This window comes from Pezoporus flaviventris, unplaced genomic scaffold (genome assembly GCF_033815535.1).
Source record: "Pezoporus flaviventris isolate CSIRO_AGI_PZ_B2104156 unplaced genomic scaffold, CSIRO_AGI_Pfla_v1 ptg000036l, whole genome shotgun sequence".
In the NCBI taxonomy this organism is placed as follows: domain Eukaryota; kingdom Metazoa; phylum Chordata; class Aves; order Psittaciformes; family Psittacidae; genus Pezoporus; species Pezoporus flaviventris.
This window is the reverse complement of record NW_026892584.1, coordinates 5,811,614-5,831,438: the sequence shown is the minus strand read 5'-3', so window position 1 is coordinate 5,831,438 and position 19,825 is coordinate 5,811,614. Positions and strand designations below refer to the sequence as shown.

General features: G+C 37.3%; 1 protein-coding gene across 1 annotated transcript in view; it reads left to right on the top strand.

The window, feature by feature from the left end:
• Positions 1-19,825, top strand: part of IPO7 (importin 7) — a 41,248-nt gene that overhangs the window by 1,868 nt on the left and 19,555 nt on the right. The window contains exons 2-8 of the mRNA XM_061462956.1: positions 7,408-7,489; positions 9,094-9,247; positions 9,612-9,770; positions 12,489-12,645; positions 13,254-13,343; positions 13,810-13,904; positions 14,016-14,100. Coding sequence (XP_061318940.1) covers positions 7,408-7,489; positions 9,094-9,247; positions 9,612-9,770; positions 12,489-12,645; positions 13,254-13,343; positions 13,810-13,904; positions 14,016-14,100 — 822 coding nt within the window. The remainder of the gene's footprint in view (positions 1-7,407; positions 7,490-9,093; positions 9,248-9,611; positions 9,771-12,488; positions 12,646-13,253; positions 13,344-13,809; positions 13,905-14,015; positions 14,101-19,825) is intronic.

Below are 19,825 nucleotides of genomic sequence, written 5' to 3'. Positions count from 1 at the left end.
AATTCTCTGCCAGTCGATGTCTTCAGCAAATGGCTAAATCTGTTGCATGAAGGATCATGCTCACCAGCGACCAGCTTTTGTTCACACTTTGAATCAAAGCATCATGGTCTGTCATGTACTACACAAGTATTAGATTGGTATAAAATCCAAATATCTGTGCCCCTTTAAAAACACCGGACATTATTGGACCAGTGCATAAGAATTGCTGTTGTTGGAAATGTAGCCTTGCTGATCTTTCACAGACCTCTTGTGATAAAAATGTTTATTAAACCCAAAATCTGCAAGCACTGTATGCAATTTTGGTCGTATTGTTTTTCATAAATTTATTGAAGACAGTTACACATTTGCTTGCAGGGTACTGGTCTGGATTTGTTAACTGTTAGGGCACTTGTGTTACTACTTAATATTCTATTTCAGATTCGGGGGTCTCTTTCTCTGTAAAGATGAAACTATATAGCAGTGAACACTGTTCTTGCACATGGCCAGGCACACACAAGTGTTTTTACAATTTAATAGTTGTCCTTGGTTGACCTTTTAGTTTAGTTTGTCTGAAGTGTCTCTGTTGAGCTGATGAGACTGGTTTTCAGTAGAATGGTTGTTTTACTTCATCAGAAAAGAGTGTGCTCTGGTCAGTAATTGATATTCCTAATTAATGGAAGAGTAAAGTATCAAGATCTATGTTCATCATACCCTATCAATCAACAGTTTCTGCTGACTGGAGAGTGGAACCAGGCTGTATGAATTTTTGTTTTATTCAGGCTTTGTTATTTTTCCCTTGACCTTGTCTAAGTCATGAATTTTTCTATGTTGTACTTCTTCTCATTAAGTTTTATCAAGTTATATTGCCTGCACAAAAAATGCTGTGAGAACTTTCAGAGTTGAAATATGCTAAGAAAGAAAAAAAAAAAAAACAAAAAAATCCCACAAAACCACAAAAACAATATTTCAGTCCTCACAGTGGGCATAAATTATAGGGAATGATGCTACTAGCTCTTGGTCCAGCAGCTTCTCATGTAGTTTCCAGTTTATGATGTACCCTGAGGTGACTGTCCATCTCTGTCCCTGTCTTACAGGGGAAAGCTGTCTTTTAGAAGGGCTTAGAACCAGACTCTTCAAGTAGGCTACTGGAAAGCAGAAAGAAGATGTTGTTGCCTTTTGAAACAGTCTTTGCACTGCGTGTATAAAGTGTTTCTCAGAAATGGTGATGAAAATAGATATTTTTAACTATGCAGCTATGGAATGACACTGAAAATAATACACAGTGTTGTTCCATCTTTTAATATCAACATATTTATAAAAGCGCAGTTGCTAGATAATACCTTCCTTTCAGATTTCTTTGTAATTCCAGGGGATTTATAACTTAACTGTTACGTATGTCTTGCAAGTATTTGAGATCAGCCCCAGTGTGTTTGAGCTATTAAGACATCGTTTTAGACTAAAACCCCAATTTTTGTGTCTGAGAATATTGGGGGGAGGGTGAGCAATCCTCAGTAATTTGTATTTCTTTTTTAAGACAAAGCTTAACAGAATTTGTTTAGGAAAATGTTCTCCTGTTGCTCTACTGAAAAAGTGCCTTTCAGAAGTTACGTTTAAGCTTTTTCATATTATATATGGCAGTATAAGGTATAGGGAAAGGAGAAATGCTTTAGCTTGTTGACTAGTCACTGTAGCACACCATAAGTTTAACAAAATGTAGCAGGGCCTAGTTCAGTGCCCTTGATTGCCTGTTTAGTAGGTACAAATGGCATAATGATGGAATGATTAAGTGATTGGACAGTAACTACTGGGAGCTTTAGAGTGAAAGGTTGTCAAAGGGGAAGAAGCAAGGTGCTTATTACACAGTGCCTTTCACACAGGAATTTTCAAATGTTTAAATGCTATGGCTTGGATACTTGGGGGTAGGTGCCTATCCCCATCATAGATTCCTTTTGGTTTTTAATATTTTCTAACATGTTCTTCATGTCTAACACCTATGGCTATACACTGTAGTATGAGTAGGAACAGAGCATGAGTTTCCTGGCTCTGATTATCAAATCATGGGTTCCCTTTTAAAGTTGTCGGTATGACATTTTACTGAAAGTACTTGATTTTAATTTCCCTTATCTTCCATCTGTATATTTTGGTGCGTGCTGGATGGAGATGCTTTGGGAAAGGATGGTTTTAAACTTACATACCAAGGCTGGTCTAACACTGGAAAACCCCTTGAGGGCAGTAAGGAACCAAGGGAGCTTTGTCTTCGTGAGGAAGAAGTTATACTGCTGTTGCATGTTAACCAGTGCAAGGTAAAATGGTAGCAGACAGGGCGACTTGCCACTTTCTCATGACTTAGCAAATAGTTACTGTGTGTACTTAGCTAGCCCTTGTTCAGAGTACATGCCTTTTATCTCTGCAAGCAGAGGCTTCAAAACTTGGTGACAGTATTCTGATGAAATGAGTATCAAGAACGTTTGCAAGATCTGATAAATATGTATCTATTTTTTGTGGACCTTAAACTGGATTTATATATACATTGTAGCTGTATATGAGGTGGCAGAGCTAGCTTGCAAAAACTTTAGGTCAGAATTACTTCCACACCTGCTGAGTTCTTAAAAAAGAATTGGAAGAGTGCTGCAGAGCAGTTGGCTGATTCAGAGGCCTTACATTTCCTGACCTTACCTTTCTATAGGAAATGTAAATTGTTTCATCTCAGTGTGATAGTTGTGGTTCCCTTGTCCTGTTATGGTCTAGTTTAAAAATTGCATGTAGATTGTTTTAAAAATTGAAATGGGGAAATTGTGTTGAATTCATACTTTTCCATCTCCTTCAAAAATAAATTGTAGCCTTTATTTAAATATGTGCTACTTTGAATAACTATATAAATAGCCTAGGGTTCTAGTGCAGCAACATACAGTAAGTATTACGCTTCTGGTTTGCTTTTTTGGTGACAGTAAAGGAGGTATCTGTAGTAGTGTGTCTGTTACAGTATGTTAAATTCTTAACGTCTAAGAAGAATGCATGAAGTTCTTCATACTTCAGATGAAGATGTTGTTTTTTTTTTAATTTAGTGGCCTGCAGGCTATGTGAGATATGAGTAATTCTAGTATTACAGATGCATGTAACTGATTTTAGTGAGCATCATTACAGGGGAAAAATGCTTTTTCTGTATCATAATTAACTGTTGATAGTTCATATGCCACAAATTGGACTCTTGAAAGTGAACTTCAAACTGGATTTATATTTCAGATTATATAGCTGGCATAACACTTTTCCCAGACTGTTTTAGCACATGGTTAACAAACCTACTGTGCTAGGAAAAACTGCAGTGAAATATGCAAAATGACTGTATGTTCTGTAACAGTGATTGATATTAACAGACAGTGGTGCAACGTTTGTGGTCTGATAGAGTACATTCCTCAGTTAGTGAGGCTGCATAGCAAAGATTGCTCTTGGGAACAGTCCCTGAATTCTTTGGCTCTTAGACAGCAAAGTCATACCAGTGACATGGCATGTTGGAGAATTTGTAATGGGGAAGGACTTGAGATGAGTTTTGGTTTTGGCTTTTTTTTTTTTTTTAATGTTGAGTTACATGTTGGGAAATAGACTTTGACTGTGATAGAATCTTTTTTTCTTTTCAGTTATTGTAAGTTCTTTAAATTTAATATTTATTTTAAAGGGTTATTTATAGACAGGGAGCAAGAGGATAAAAGACAAAGTTTTACAAATGTCAAAACTTTAAAGTTATGGAAATAGTTTTGGTTCTCCATGCAGTTTAGAGTATGTGATAGCAACTGCTGTGAGATCCTGATTTTAATTCTTGCATCCTGGAGCCATGGGATTTCTTGTGTAGAATGACACTACTCACCAGTGGCTTTCACTGAAGTTGCATCAGTGGAGACTGTGGTATGCAAGGGCCAGCAGAGTCCTCTACATTCTAATAGGGTTCCCTGATAGACCTCTAATAAATCTTCATTTGCAGGTCACCTTTTGTATAGCAGATTATTCTGGCTGATCAAATGCACTAAAACCAAAAGATAGTATTTGCATAGAATATTTACATAAAGTAGGTGTGGTGTGTTTTGTTTGGTCGGGTTTTTTTAGCAGTGCTGTCAGTGAAGAGGAACATGATGTCCTGAAAGGCAGTCATCTTTGGAGAGTAAAAATGCTAATGATTAAAATAGCTGAAATGAACGGGTGTTCAGTGTTTCTTAATGCTGTGGATACAAAATCAGCGCCTATGTGTTGTCTTGTTTTAATTTCAGATGTTTTTTCTGGGTGACAATGAAACATTGAATGTTCTTTTTAATAGTAAAGCAAAGCAAGGGAGCAAGTAACAGGTTATTGTAGAAGCTGGGGTTTTATTTGACCATTCATTACATGGATGCCTTCTTGTAGCTGTCCTTCCTGATCCCCACATTTCCATTTCAGTTTCTTTGGAATCAACCTTCCTTTCAGTGACATGGGAAGGTGGTCATTGTGAAGAGTATGGAAGTCCTTTATATTCCATAGAAGTGATCATGTAGCTCTGTGTGAGCTAAGTTATGAACTTAATGGATTAAGAGGAGGCTTTGGAAAATACAAGGTATTTTACTTATGCTAACTTTTATTAAAAGCCTAAATTATTTCTAGTGTGAATTTCTGGTGTGAACCACTAAAGGGGATAAAGTAACATCCTCGTGGTTGGTGTCTGATGCTTGAGATGTTAATCAGGATGATTCTTGCAAGATTAAAAAAAAAAGATTATAGTTACAGGTGTTTTGGTCCTATCCTTTAAAACTTGTTGTGGTTCAAAAAATCCAGTGAACATATATTAGTCCCACTTCCTAATATAGTTGATGTTTCTAGGGAGATTCTGTAGCGTGCTATAGGCATAGGCTGAGTCCTGATTTTTTTAACGAAGAATAGATTTTGGTATTTTACGCGATTGCAGTGTGGCAGTTTTGCACTGTCTGCTTTTGGTTTCTGTTTGCTTTTAAAATTAAAATTTTAATTTCTTTTTTTTTTAATTAAAATTGTAGTTGTCATTCATCATGAAAAAGGGAAGGTAATCCTTTTTAAAATTGTAGGATTAAATGTTTTTCCATTTTAAATAATGAAATACGTTGCAAATTTTTACTATAGAAAAGGTAGCCATTAAGTTTATCATATTCTTTGAAGTCCCCTTTATGTAGACTGTAATGTGGCCTTATTTGTAGGTGACTTAAAGGTTATTGAAATGGAAAGCTTTCTTCAGCAAGTTTGTAGTAACACACTTAAGTACAGGAATACTTCCGCTGACATTAATGTTAGGCATATAACTGAATACTGTGCTGAATTAAGGTCTGATGTCATTTGGTATGTGTGGCAGACGTGTCTGTTAATGTTACTTAAGATAACAAGGACCGTAACAGACTGGAGCTGTAGTAGAGATTAATACCAACAAGTGAATTAAATGTATTTATTCAACCATTACTTGGTAGTTGGAAACAAGTACTTTTTTTTTATCTGAAAGTTTATTTTCTTCTTCATGACTTTGGATGTATTGGAGGGATGTGGGTCAGAAAAATTCATGCTGATATTGCAGTGTCAGTTACTCCCAATTCGTCAAAACACACTCTACAAAATAAACATGTCACTTGGACCAGATGTGAGGGTCTGTGAACCTCTGTGGGTTTTCTATAGCCTGTAGATTTTTTAGTGCACAGGATATGTACAGCAATGTTTTAATATTTTGGGGAGATCTTAAGTCAGGTTCATACTTTGTTTAGAAACAGTTCTAAATAACACGCAATAAAAAACAAGCAATGCTAATCAAGTCTTAGTACAGTGCACCAACAAATGTCATGTTCAAGGCTGTCCCTTTTACACTGGTTTATACTAGAATGGATAGGAGATATTTCCTAGGGAAAAGTAAAGCTGGAGAAGAGGTTGGTGCTGTAGGAGTGAGCTGGGCAGTGTTACACACTCAAGAGTAATGCTGACATTACTTCATGCTGTCAAAAGAGCCTTAGTCCTACTAGAAGAGATAAATTCTGATTATTTCTTTTTACGTATTAGTTTGCTTTGCTGCAGTAACTGAGACAATCATTTATTTTTGATAAATGGATAGTGTAGTTTCTGTGGTTTTCAAAATACTAATTTATTTGCTTTACGTAAGGAGTAGTAAACTGAGGAACAAGTAGGTAAGAGGTGTTTTCCTAAGAGTTTAACAGGTAAAGTTATGTAGGTGTGTGCAGTTGTCTTTGTTGATAGAAAGGCTGCACAGAATGTATGAAAATATTAAGTTGTAAGTGAAGATAAACAGAAATATATCTTGGCAATTTGAATCATGATGTAGTTAGTTAGAAGGGACCTTTGCAGGTCATCTGCTCCAGCTGCCTGAAGCAAAGCTGTTTGGAAGTTAGGTGAGGTAGATTGGGACTCAACTTGCCCAGTTGAGTTCTGAATGTCTCAGAGGATGAGGTCCCATAGCCTCTGTGCACAGAATGTGCTGGACCTTGGCTGCCCTTGTGAAAAGTAGGATTTTTTTTTCCTTTTGAAAAATAGGAATTTCCCTCACTGCAGCTCATGTCCATTGACTCTTGACCTTGAGAAAAAGCGTTTTCCAGTTATAAAAAGTAGAGTTTAAGGATCACAGTTTCCTTTTCTCAGCAAAATTCATTTAACATCTTGAGTTTTTAACGCTTAGGAAGGTGGGTAAAGGATGCTATAATAATGTTAAGGTTAGTTTCCTCATGTTGAAAACGCAATATTATTTACTGTATCAATGACATTTCTCATTATTTTAAGACAAACAAAGCACTGTATTTTGTTTTCTTTGTAAGTGAACTCTTGCAAATCCTTGCAGGGTTGATACTCTGCAGGTGTAGGTCTCCTTACTGTTAGTTTGCTGTATAGTTATGTTAACAGTATGGTATATAGTTACCGTAACAGTTGATGCAGTAGTGCATAAAATGTCACTTGAAGCTCTTTTTTTCCAGAAAGATGTACTATGGACAGGCTTGTTTAAGGCTGGGTTTAGTTTTAAAATGTAGTGGCCATCTGTTTCTTAGATTATTTTATAATGAATTCATACCTTGTTAAAGGTCACTGTAAACTTGCTGTGCTTGGGTTTTATGGCTATTTAGATATTCTATCAAGTATTTGTTCTGAATTAAGTCAATGTTTGGGGACTGAAAGGCTAATTTCTGAAGCCTGTTTAATGATTCTTTCAAGTCACTTACCTTAAAGAGTACTATTTTTCCTCCCCCATGTTGTCTTGAGAATATAACAAGTATGTAGCTTTGGAATGCTTTGGTTGATTAGCTGACTACTGTGAAACTGTCTGAGTTGCTGGTATTGTACTGGTGGCATTACATCATGATAAAGATGTTATAAAACCTAGCAGAAGTAGTCTAAAACTTAACAAAGTATGACTAAATAATATTTTCTTTTTTTCCTCTCTCCCTACAGGCTCATAAGTCAGTGAACTTTGTTTCAACTCTGCTTCAGATCACTATGTCTGAGCAACTGGATTTACCAGTGAGACAGGCAGGCAAGTTTTCAAATCTTTTTTTTTTTTTTTTTGTATTCTGTCTACTCTAATGGTACACACACACCAGGATACTGTTAAAGAACCTTGATGGTTTTAATCTCAGATACTCTGAAGTTGCTTGAATTGCAGTCATCATGCACTGTATCTGCACCATACACAGGATAGGGAACATAGAAAGAAAAGGTGGCTGGCTCTTCAGTTATTGCTTCCCTTTCTCTCTAGTGAATACTGGTCTTCAGGGAAACGGAATGGTTTATAATGCTAGTGCATTTGTGCAAGGAGGTAATTTAACCTTGTACTAGTAATGCTAATGTTTCTAAGCATTTTAAGTGGAAGAAAACAAATAATATTGTTTGGAATCCTGTTGATTTGCTCATGAGCCATCAGTAAAATTTCATACTAAATATTAGCAACTCCAGACATCATTTAAAGCTGCTATGATTACTTGACAGGGGTTTTTAATATGGTACTTCAGTGTTTTTGCTGACACTTCAGGAACTATGATGTTCATAGAACCATAGAATACCAGGTTGGAAGGGTCCTCAAGGATCATCTGGTCCAACCTTTCTTGGCAAAAGATCACTTACTTAGATCTTCTGCATATTACATTATTTAAAGTTGTAGCATAAGTCTAACTTGCATTTTTATCTACTGCCTTCAGTGTAAACCAAATAAAATCAAAAGCAATCTGTAGAGCGTGGAGACAACAAAATATAGCTTACAAACAGTGCATGTTTTGCAAAGCAATTAATGGCATGATAAATCCCACTGAGGACAGATTGAAGTCTGTATCATTTGAGTCTTGCAATAGCTAGTATCTGCTGGATGTTTCTTTCATTTGCAGACCTTTCCAGAAACCCTTTGGTTTCTGAATCTTCAAAACGTGCATAAGAAATTCGGGAAGAGAATTTGCTTTTTGGGTTTGTACATAGAATTAGATCCATAGTAACTTTGTTATTAATTTGTCATTTGAGATTTCCTGTTGCATTTTATAAGTCCTTTTCCTTCCCATGGCTATCATCTGTATTTTTCAACATAAGCAGTTTGGTTTCAGCTGTCAAATGGTAAATACAGGCATTTGTGCCAGCAGCCTGATTGCTACAAACTACTGTGGCCCATAACCTTGGTATAAAAGGGCTCTGTTTCTTCTTAGCATTCACTCTGGTATCACAAACTTAATTAGATTTTTTTTGTTTACACGGGATGTTTATAGTTAGTCGTTAGTATTGATTATCTTTGTCATAAAAATACTAAGAAAATAATTACAAAGTATTTTTTAGAAGTGTGTGGCTAAAATGTTGCACGACTGTTTATCTGTAGCACAGGTAAGGTAGTGTGCTTAGTATTTTTATGTGAAAACGCATGCTTTACAGAACTAAAAATACAGACATCACAATAAATGGGTAAAAGGGTATCAACTAGTAGATTATTAGGTTAATAATTTGCATGGTTTATGTATTTTGATTCTCCTACTCAGGAATGGTCAATGAGTGAGTCCTTTCAATCAGTTTTATTCTAAAATGGCTTTTTTTTTTTTTTTTTTTTCAAAATGTGTGTTTGTTCTTTGAATGGTTATCAGCTGATTTGCCACTTGTGTCTCACAGGGGTTATCTACTTGAAAAACATGATAACCCAGTACTGGCCAGATCGCGAAACTGCACCAGGAGAGATTCCACCTTACTCCATCCCAGAAGAAGATAGACGCTGTATTCGTGAAAATATTGTAGAAGCCATTATTCACTCTCCTGAGCTGATCAGGTATACAGTTATAAAATGTACATGAATTGGCTGTGGTTTCTGATCATTGGGTTTCTGGGGTTTGTTCTTGCACACAACTAAGATCACTTGCATGCTAAGCATTATTGTCATACACTTTGTATTCTGAGTGTTAATTTAAGTAAAAAATAGTTTTCAGCTTGTGTGGCATATAGATATTTAAAGTTCCTCAAACACTAATTGAGGATATTGAGAATATTAAACAGAATAACAGAACAGAACCTAAACCTTCTAAACAAAACTTGAAATTAGTTTAATTTTGGGCAATATTTGTTGCTTCAACACTACTATAAAATTATTAAAATAATAGTAGTAACTTATTTAATCATGTGCATTTGTTTTCTAGAGTACAGCTTACTACTTGCATTCACCATATTATCAAGCACGATTATCCTAGTCGCTGGACTGCAGTTGTGGAGAAAATTGGATTTTATCTTCAGTCTGACAACAGTGCTTGTTGGCTTGGAATTCTTCTTTGTCTTTATCAACTTGTGAAGAACTATGAGTAAGTTTTTTCTGCCATATGAAAAAGCAGAGAATTAATACATTTGTGTGTATTTTTGGTACTCTGTATGTGCATTGTAACCATGTAGGACTGCATATGGGATTGCACAGCGGTGATGGAAATCTACTTTTAGAAAATATTTCTGGATACTTGCAATGCAAATGTTGGGTCATTTATCTTCTCCACTAAAAAAATTACAGAAAAATTGCCTTCATTAAAGGTTTGAGGTCAGAAAAAAAAGGCTATATTAAAGCTTTAATTTGGTAGTTGTTTCTCTATGGCTTCATGACAGTAAGAAAGTCTGCCCAAAATCATGACTTTTGTGGAAAATGATTATTTATTTAAGCCAGATTTAGACTCCTATTTTGTACTTTATTTGTCAGTGACAGTAAACATACAGAGATTTCAATATGTGAAATCTTGAATGGGAGGTAGTTCAGAATTATTTTACGGACTTTGGTGTAATCATTTTGATAGCCTCATCCAACGCATTGTAGGAAGTCTTTATCAAAGCCTGCCGTTTGGTATGCAAGGTACTGGGCTATGACACAGGTTAATGTTCTTCGTATCTGGTATTATGATCAGGGCTTTAAAGTAGAGGTTGCACTCGAGGTGTATATATTGCTTACCTAGCACTGCTGACATGTAGGAAGCTCTTGTGAACTGGATCAGAGAAAAGTGCAAACCTGAAGTCAGGGAACTGTGGTAGTGGAACGGATGGAATCCACAACTAATCAAAAGCACTGTCGTATGTAACATTTTTGTTTCAGGTACTTTAAATGTTACGTTGAAAGATTTCACTGTCTAATTCCTTGAATTTTATATAGACTAGAGTAAAACAGGTGAATACCAGTTTCTCAAAAATTATTTTCCATAGAAATGCTATAAACAGCTCTGTAATCCCATGTTGGGTTTTTTTCAGTGGCTGAAAATTGAAGTTCTGCTAGGAAAGGAAAGGAAAATAAAGTAATTTCTCACTTGTTCAACATTTTCAACCAAATACGCAGCAGAGATCTGTGAGATATGAAACATGAAGTGTTCACTCTAGTGAACAGCCATCCCTGTTTAGGGAAGAATTTTGATATGAACTCAGTCATTGCTTGATTAACTAAGTTTAATTTACGTGTTCATAATCTTAGTTCGTCAAGCCCTTTAGCTGAAGCAAGCATCTGCTCGTACTTGTTTAGCTACGTGGTGAAGTCGAAGGTCAGTTTTACAAGTCATGTAGGAATATGCACATTTCAACTGAGTAACAATATGGGTTCAAGCAGGTCATTGTAAAATTTGTTAAATAACCTCATTTTTTGAGGGAAACTGTATAATGCTGTGACTGATCAAGTTTTTACTGTTTGAGTTATAGGAACATTTAGTTACTGTTTTTTTGGAAAGTAAATACCTTGGGGCTTTTAAACTTTTCTCCCCTTCCAGTTCCAGCCAGCAAGATTGAATGGCTTCCCTCTGCATAGCCATTTTCTTTGGTCTTTTTTAACTGTGTCTTTTGTGGAAATGAGAAACTGAGTTTTCCTGAGTGACATTTAATCCTTTTATATTTAGGTTTCTATTTCAGAAAATACATGGAAACTATATTATTGAATGGGATTTTGAAGCTCAGTGGTCTCTAGTAGTTTTACAGAACATGCCATTTGGCAGCAGATTGACTAGACTTTGTCTTATATTTCTGCAAATTGGCAGTATTTATACTTAAGTATTGATACACTTGAGTATTGATACTTAATATTAGTGAAAAGTCTACCAAAAATGTATTAAAAAATCCAAACAAACCACCAAACCAAAACACAATCCTCCAACCCCAAAGTCTCCTACAGGAGTCCAAGAGTATTACAGCATTAATTTCTTAATTTCTTAATAAAAAATAAGGCTTATTAATTTCTTGATAAAAAAATAAAGCTGTATAGTCTCTACGTGATACTTTAATTTGTTCTTATTGTTATCACCAGTATGGACAAATCCTATTCTGCTGTGATAACTCTTGAGTGAATAAGTACTTTCTTCTTTACAAATTAAAAACTGGGGAGAAGATTTCAAAATCCGGGTTCATTTCCATTCAGGAATATTGAAATGTTTTGAGAAATGAGATGGAGCTCTGTTTTCAGCATAGGCAAAGTGGTGGCCTGTCACCAGCATGGAAAGGTCTAAAGTACTATTTCAGGGGAGGCTGCAGTCAAAGCCTGCTCAGTCTGCTGCATAGCCTTGAAACATACATTCTCTACAAAATTGTTAGATTTGGGCAAATTAAATGGTAAGACATGGTGACGTGGTCTAATGGGGTGTGTCCCTGCCCATGGCAGGGGGTTGGAACTAGATGATCTTAAGGTCCTTCTCAGCCCTAACCATTCTATGTGAGAGACATCAATGGTAAGCTGTGAAAGTATACTTTGGTCAATGTCAGTGAAGTAACCCAGCTTCTAGAAATACATTTATAAATTGTGAACTCTGATAAACATCTTTCTGGAATTTTACTGACTAGCCCAGCAGCTGTAATACTGTCTGTCTTAGCTTTATTTCAAAATCTGTGAGAAGAAATGGCAAATTGTTTGGGTTTTTTTTGTTGGTTTTGTTTTGTGTTGTTTTTTTTTTAAATCGTATGTTGTTGTGAACTGTAATATAACGTACTTATGTCTACACTGCAGAAAGGTGGACTTTTAAAATTCAAAAGCTACAAAACCACCTACAAAACTAGTTTCTTCTTATCTAAAGGTACAAGAAGCCAGAGGAGCGGAGTCCTTTGATAGCTGCAATGCAACATTTTCTACCAGTTCTGAAGGATAGTTTTATTCAGCTCTTGAATGATCCATCTGATCAGTCTGTCCTCATCCAGAAACAGATCTTCAAAATATTTTATGCCCTTGTCCAGGTAAAAAATAAACTTTGCATAAACTTCATCAGTAATTTAATTTAAAACATATACTTTTCTATAAAATTGTAAAGTACAGAAATGTTAACAGTATTAGATGACACCTGAGTCATTTCCCCTGTTACTCAAGGGTGGTATGAATCACAGGTTTTTGGTATGCTTAATTGTGTTGTACTTTTGTATATTGATATTCATGCTTGACATTATATAGAATTTATGCATGCTATCCTCTAAGGTCAAGTGTTTGCTGGAAAACCAGAGACCAGCTTATATATAGAATGACTAGTGTAAATGCAGCAGTTTGGAATTAAGTTGTGAATATGGTATTAATTGCTTCAGAAATTAGTATAACATCTCTTTAAGTAGAATCTTAGTATTGCATAAGCAGAATGAATTGGAGAAAAGACTTCTAGCACCTTTGAGGATATTGAAGGTATAGACTAGGGTGTGTTAAGTCCTTCAGCCTGGTTTTCCAAGTGACTTGCTAATCTTTAATGGTAGCATAGTGTACACAAAGATTTGGAAGAGCTGAAATTCAAACTGTGAAAGTAACATTATTTTCAAATGGTTTTGTAATAAATTCTCCCACCCTCTCTTTTTTTGTTAAGTACACGTTACCTTTGGAGTTGATAAATCAGCAAAACCTGACTGAATGGATAGAAATCCTGAAGACTGTGGTCGATAGGGATGTACCAGCTGTAAGTGGCTTTTGGCTGTTTATGAATTTAATCTTAAATATTTATCATTCACTAGAATGGTTAAAAGTTTTAACTCTGCATTGTTTTTTCTCAATGGATGCCAAGAAAATGTTTTTTTTTTAAGGTAAATAGGGTGTTTTAAACAGACTAGACAAATTTTGAAATTGTGTAGCTTGTATGGGAGCTCTGTTGTTTTCCAGTTAGCACATTATAGCAAATTACAATATATTACTTCGGCTTCTTGTTTCAAGAACTTGTTCATCATTTATGTGGCATATATCAAGCAGTGTATTTTTAGGTATGCTGTACTTTATACTTCTGTTAAGCTAGAAGTGCAAGTAGCAGGTTAAAAGCAAAATATGCTATATAGTTATTCAAAATATGTATAATTTGAGCTTTTCTGAATAGTTGGTAAATTCTTTTTCTTATTTTTTCTTCCCCTTTTTAATTTTTTCCTCCCCTAAAGGAAACCCTTCAAGTTGATGAAGATGATAGACCTGAGTTGCCATGGTGGAAATGCAAGAAGTGGGCTTTGCATATCTTAGCTAGGCTTTTTGAGAGGTATTTTATTTTCCATTTCTATTTAAAAAACAAAAAAGAAACAAACAAATAAATATTCAAGTCAATAATATTGCTACACCCTTTAATTTGCATACTTGCTTCTAATTCTAGGTATGGAAGCCCTGGTAATGTTTCCAAGGAGTACAATGAATTTGCTGAAGTGTTCCTGAAGGCATTTGCTGTTGGTGTTCAGCAAGTAAGAAACACTGAATGTGGGGGGTATTAACATAAGTTTAGAGTTAGTAGTGGCTTCTTATTTTCTTTTTTTTTTTTTTTTTTTAAAGGCTTCTTGCTTCACAACTGGGGGTTTTTAAAGTACATTGGTATGGAAAGCACTTACATCTGGGGTTTAAAAGCAATTAAAAACAATTACTAACTTGCCATATAGGACAGTCCACTAGAAATAGCCTATGCAGCATTGACAATCTGTAAGTAGGTCTCATATAACAAGCCCTCAAATGAGCTTCAGATAAATGCCATCAATTTTTCTCTTTCTGGAAGAAATAAGTATAGTATTTATGTGGTGTAGTTTACCTTCTTACCTTTTAACTCTGATGATACAGTTCTTGTTTGACTTGAATTCGGTAAATACTAAGCTTTTAGCTTTCTGCAAAAGCCTGATCAAGCAGAGGTTCACTTACAGACAGGTACGTCTGATGGTCAGTTTCCACTCATCTCCCTATCTGGGAGTTGCCACTTCTACTGGGTCTGTTATACGCAGTTCGTCTTCTAGGCTATAGAAGTTTCTAACATGATGTATTAATGTTATGCCAAAATGGAGTAACTTCATGATTCAGACAGTCCTACATGTGGCAGTAACCCACAGGTTTTCTGGAAGGGACAGGATGGATTGGTGGGTCAGGAATTGTTATCTACCTCACTTATGGTGCATGTGTTTTTAAAGTCAATAATTTGAACTTCTTGAACTAGCAAGAAAATTCTGATCAGCATTGCACAATTTTTGGATCTGAGTCTCAGTTCTTGCTGATTTCTTTCCTTTTGAAGCTAGTTTATTCATTAAAAACTTCAAGTAGTTTTTGTAAATTTTCCTCATATTGGCTCATAAATCTGTTTATATTAAGGTTATAAGGTTGCAAGTTTAAATAGTTCATGAAAATCTTGGGGATAGGAGTGTTTTCTTCAAAGCCTTTATTTTAATCAGGAGAAGAAGAGATCTTAGATCAGTTCCAGTTTTCTTAGTTTTCATCCCTATTGAAATCATGATGCATTACCGGACTTCAAAAGTTGGGAAGTTATCTCGTAAATACATGGGTTTTGAAGGACATCCAAAGTATTGAAAAGGAAAAGGACATTTGTCACATTAAGTGTTAGGAAATATATCCCCAGATTCTACTCATACAAGTGGAGTCAGCATCACCTTCTGAGGTGCTCATCTGTCACCTTTATATGACATCAGACATAATTATTACATGTTCTTTAAGACCTTACTGGTTGCTTTGCACTTCCAAGATAAATGAAGTTCTGACAAAAGCCTGTATGGGCAAAAGAAGTCTTTGAAAAGATACATTTAAACAGTTCAACAAAATACTTTGTGTCTTTTCTTTACATTTTCTGTGAATCGGTTTTGATCCTTACTGTTACTGCATCTGAGAAGCACCAAGAATTTATGTCTTTAAAGAAAATTACTAAAAAGCAGTACCTTAAAATGCTTGCAGTTTCTTCCTGTACAATAACGTAACTTGTTTAGAAAGATTATTTCTATTATTGCTGTCCTCTGTTTCTGTGCAGAAGATAGATCTTGGATGTATGCTGAAAGAAATTGAATCCTTCAGATAAAAGTTATGGAAGATTTTTTTAACAGGATGTATTTCTATACATAAAGTGAAAATCTGTGAAATACTGAGGAATACAAATACTGATAACATGCTTCACTGAGCTCTTTACTTGCCAAAGTGTGTGCACCCTTTTACTAGAGGAGTAATAGATAAATGTGGTACGAGATAAAAGGTTGTTCAAGTATAACCTTGAAACATAATGATGATAATATTCTCATAATCACTTTATTTTTTTGTATCTACTCTTTTTGTCATTTGCATCTGACACACCCCTCAACAAAAATAAATCCAGTACATGCAGCAGTAGTTCCAGCTAAACTTTTTAAATCTCAGCCAAAACAGGCTGAGCTGCCTAGCTGCAATACCTTGACTTTTATCCCTTTTTGAAAGACCTGATGGCCACAATTAAGCCCTGGTTGAACACTACTGCCTGGTTGTTCATGTGGCACAGCTGTGGAATTTGCTTTATTTGCCCTGGACCCTCCATCCCACATTCTGCTTTCCCTCACTGCAATTCTTAAACTTTTTCTTAATCTTCTTAATTTCTTATTGCATCTGAATAATGAAACTGCTTAGATTTATGAAAAGAGAGGACCAAAATATTTGTCCTAAGTAGTGTGGCTGCGAAGACATTTGTTAGGCCTCAGCTTTGTCCTCATTTCCAAAGACTATTCCCTATTCTTTCAAGGGCTATTGATGAATTCAGGTTTTTCTGTGTGCTGTCCTGTTACAATGGAGAATATCTCTCTTTCAAAAAAAACCAACCCAACATTCAGATCTTTCTAAAATTTTAAGTACACCAGCAAACTGGACTTTCTTGTATAAGCTTTTCCACAGAAAAGACTGTATTATAATATGGTCTGTTTTGCTGAAGACCCAGGATTACTACTTTCACCTAGAACCCCTAATGTATATGGTTTAAGTCATAGAATAGTTTGGGTTGGAAGGGACCTTCAAAGGTCATCTAGTCCAACTCCCCTGCCATGAGCAGGAACATCTGCAGCTAGAGCAGGTTGCTCACATCCAGCCTGGCCTTGAATGTCTCCAGGGATTGTGCATCCACCACCTCTCTGGGCAACTGTGCCAGTATTTTACCACCCTTATTGTAAAAAAAAGAAATTCTCTCATCCAGCCTGAATCTCTCCTCTTTTAGTTTAAAACCATCATCCCTTGTCCTATTGACAAGGCCATCGACAAGGCCCTCAACAGGCCCTGCTAAAAGGTCTCTCCCCATCTTTCTTATAGGCCTCTTTTAAGAATGGAAAGGCTGCAATAAGGTCTTCTCAGAGTCTTCTCCAGGCTGAACAGCTGAATCTCTATCAGTCTGTCCTTAGGAGAGGTGCTCAATCCCTCTGCTTATTTTTGTGGACCCCCTCTGGATCCTCTCCAACAGGTGCATGTCTTTCCTGTGATGAGGACTCCAGAGCTAGGATCTCACCAGAGCAGAGGGGCAAAATCACTTTCCTTGTCCCTTTGGCCTTGATCTTGTGGATGCAGCCAAAGATATAATTGGCTTTCTGGGCTGCAAATGCACATTGCCAGCTCATGTCCAGTCTTTCATCCACCAGTATCCCCAAGTCCTTCTCAGCAGGGCTGCTCTCAATCCCTTCATCCCCGAGCCTGTATAGACGCTGTATAGTGGACCTTAAACTTGGCCTTCTTGAACCTCATGAGGGTCACATGAGCCCACTTCTGAAGCTTGACCAGGTCCCTTTGGATGGCATCCCATCTGTTGGGCATGTCAGCACGCATCTAAAGCATAAGACCATTTGTAAAGCCAAGAATTTCATGGTGTGTGACTGCACCTTCTTTAAACTCAAGTGTGAGACATCACCTTTGGGAGAAAGTCTTCAATGCTTGTGTAATAAACTTTTCAAAATAATGGATTTATTTCCCAAAATGTTGTCTTGGTGATGATACAGATTGATAGATATACTTTCAGGTTTTGATTTTTTTGAACGTTTTTTTAATGTGAAAAATGAAAGCCTGGAAATGGGATTTGCCATTTCCCTCCAGTTGGTGCTGCTGCTTTTAAAGGTGCAGTGTTGCCACTGACTTGGATTGGGCTACAAGGAAAACCCCCTTGCATTATCAGTACCAGACTTTCCAGTGAGCTGGAACTTAATCACTCGTGTTGGTCTCATGATGATTTAATGTCCTTATTTTTGGAGAGGCATGGACTTCAACAAATGTAAATATTTCTGTATAGTTCTGAATGCTACCTCAGGAGAAGAATTGAGTCCAGAAAGCCAAGGGGAGCTTGGGAGTTCATCATTCTTCATCCATGTATATTTTTCATTCGGTGTCAGTGCTGTAAGGCTGCAAATAGGCAAGAATCAGTAGACTGTGTGAATGTATTTTATCAATGCAGTGTTTTGGTTAATGAGTTTCAGTCCTCCAAGAGCAGCAAGATGAAAGAGTAAACCTCTGAGGGAAAGGTCTCCTGGGCTGTGTTGGTGGTGAATTAGCATGTATGTTTTGTCTTAGAATCATAGAATAGTTAGGGTTGGAAAGGACCTTAAGATAATCTAGTTCCAACCTTCCTGCCATGGCCAGGGACACCTCCCACTAAACCATCTCACCCAAGGCTCTGTCCAGCCTGGCCTTGAACACCACCAGGGATGGAGCATTCACAACCTCCCTGGGCAACCCATTCCAGTGCCTCACCACCCTCACAGGAAAGAATTTCTTCCTTATATCCAATCTAAATTTCCCCTGTTTAAGTTTTAACCCGTTACCCCTTGTCCTATCACTACAGTCCCTAATGAAGAGTCCATCCCCACCATCCCTATAGGGCCCCTTCAGATGCTGGAAGGCTGCTGTGAGGTCTCCATGCAGCCTTCTCTTCTCCAGGCTGAACAGCCCCAACTTTCTCAGCCTGTCTTCATATGGGAGGTGCTCCAGACCCCTGATCATTCTCGTGGCCCTCCTCTGGACTTGTTCCAACAGCTCCATGTCCTTCTTATGTTGAGGACACCAGAACTGCACACAGTACTCTGAGTGAGGTCTCACAAGAGCGGAGTAGAGGGGCAGAATCACCTCCTTCGACCTGCTGGTCGCGCTCCTTTTGATGCAGCCCAGGATACGGTTGGCTTTCTGGGCTGCGAGCGCTCACTGGAGCCAGCTCATGTTCATTTTCTCATCAACCAACACCCCCAAGTCCTTCTCCAAAGGGCTGCTCTGAATCTTTTCTCTGCCCAGCCTGTAACTGTGCCTGGGATTGCTCCGACCCAGGTGTAGGACCTTGCACTTGTCATGGTTAAACTTCATCAGGTTGGCATCAGCCCACCTCACAAGCATGTCAAGGTCCCCCTGGATGGCATTCCTTCCCTCCAGCGTATCAACCGAACCACACAGCTTGGTGTCATCGGCAAACTTGCTGAGGGTGCACTCAATCCCACTGTCCATGTCACTGACAAAGATGTTGAACAATACCGGTCCCCGCACTGATCCCTGAGGGACACCGCTCGTTACTGGTCTCCAGCTGGACATTGAGCCACTGACCACAACTCTTTGTGTGCGGCCATCCAGCCAGTTCTTTATCCACCAAGTGGTCCATCCATCAAATTGATGTCGCTCCAATTTAGAGACAAGGATGTCGTGTGGGACAGTGTCAAATGCTGTGCCCAAGTCCAGGTAGATGACATCAACTGCTCTACCCCGTTCATCAGTTCTGTAGCCCCATCATAGAAGGGCACCAAATTGGTCAGGCAGGATTTCCCCTTAGTGAAGCCATGCTGGCTGTCACCAAGCACCTTGTTGTTTTTCATGTGCCTTAGCATGCCTTCCAGGAGAATCTGCTCCAAGATTTTGCCAGGCACAGAGGTGAGACTGACTGGTCTGTAATTCCCCAGCTCATCCGTTTTCCCCTTCTTGAACATGGGGGTTATATTTCCCTTTTTTCAGTCATTGGGAACTTCACCTGACTGCCATGATTTTTCATTAAAGGATTGTATTTTTAAAAGATGTGCAGTACCTGATGTGAGCTGCAAATTGCCTTATAAAATTAACAATGATGTTTACTAGAAGGATTAGTCAGTACCCATTCTAGTCTAATGAATAAAGAGGGGTTTCTTTTGTTGGACATAGAGGGGTTCTTGTATAGGATTGTGAGGGAGGGTAGAA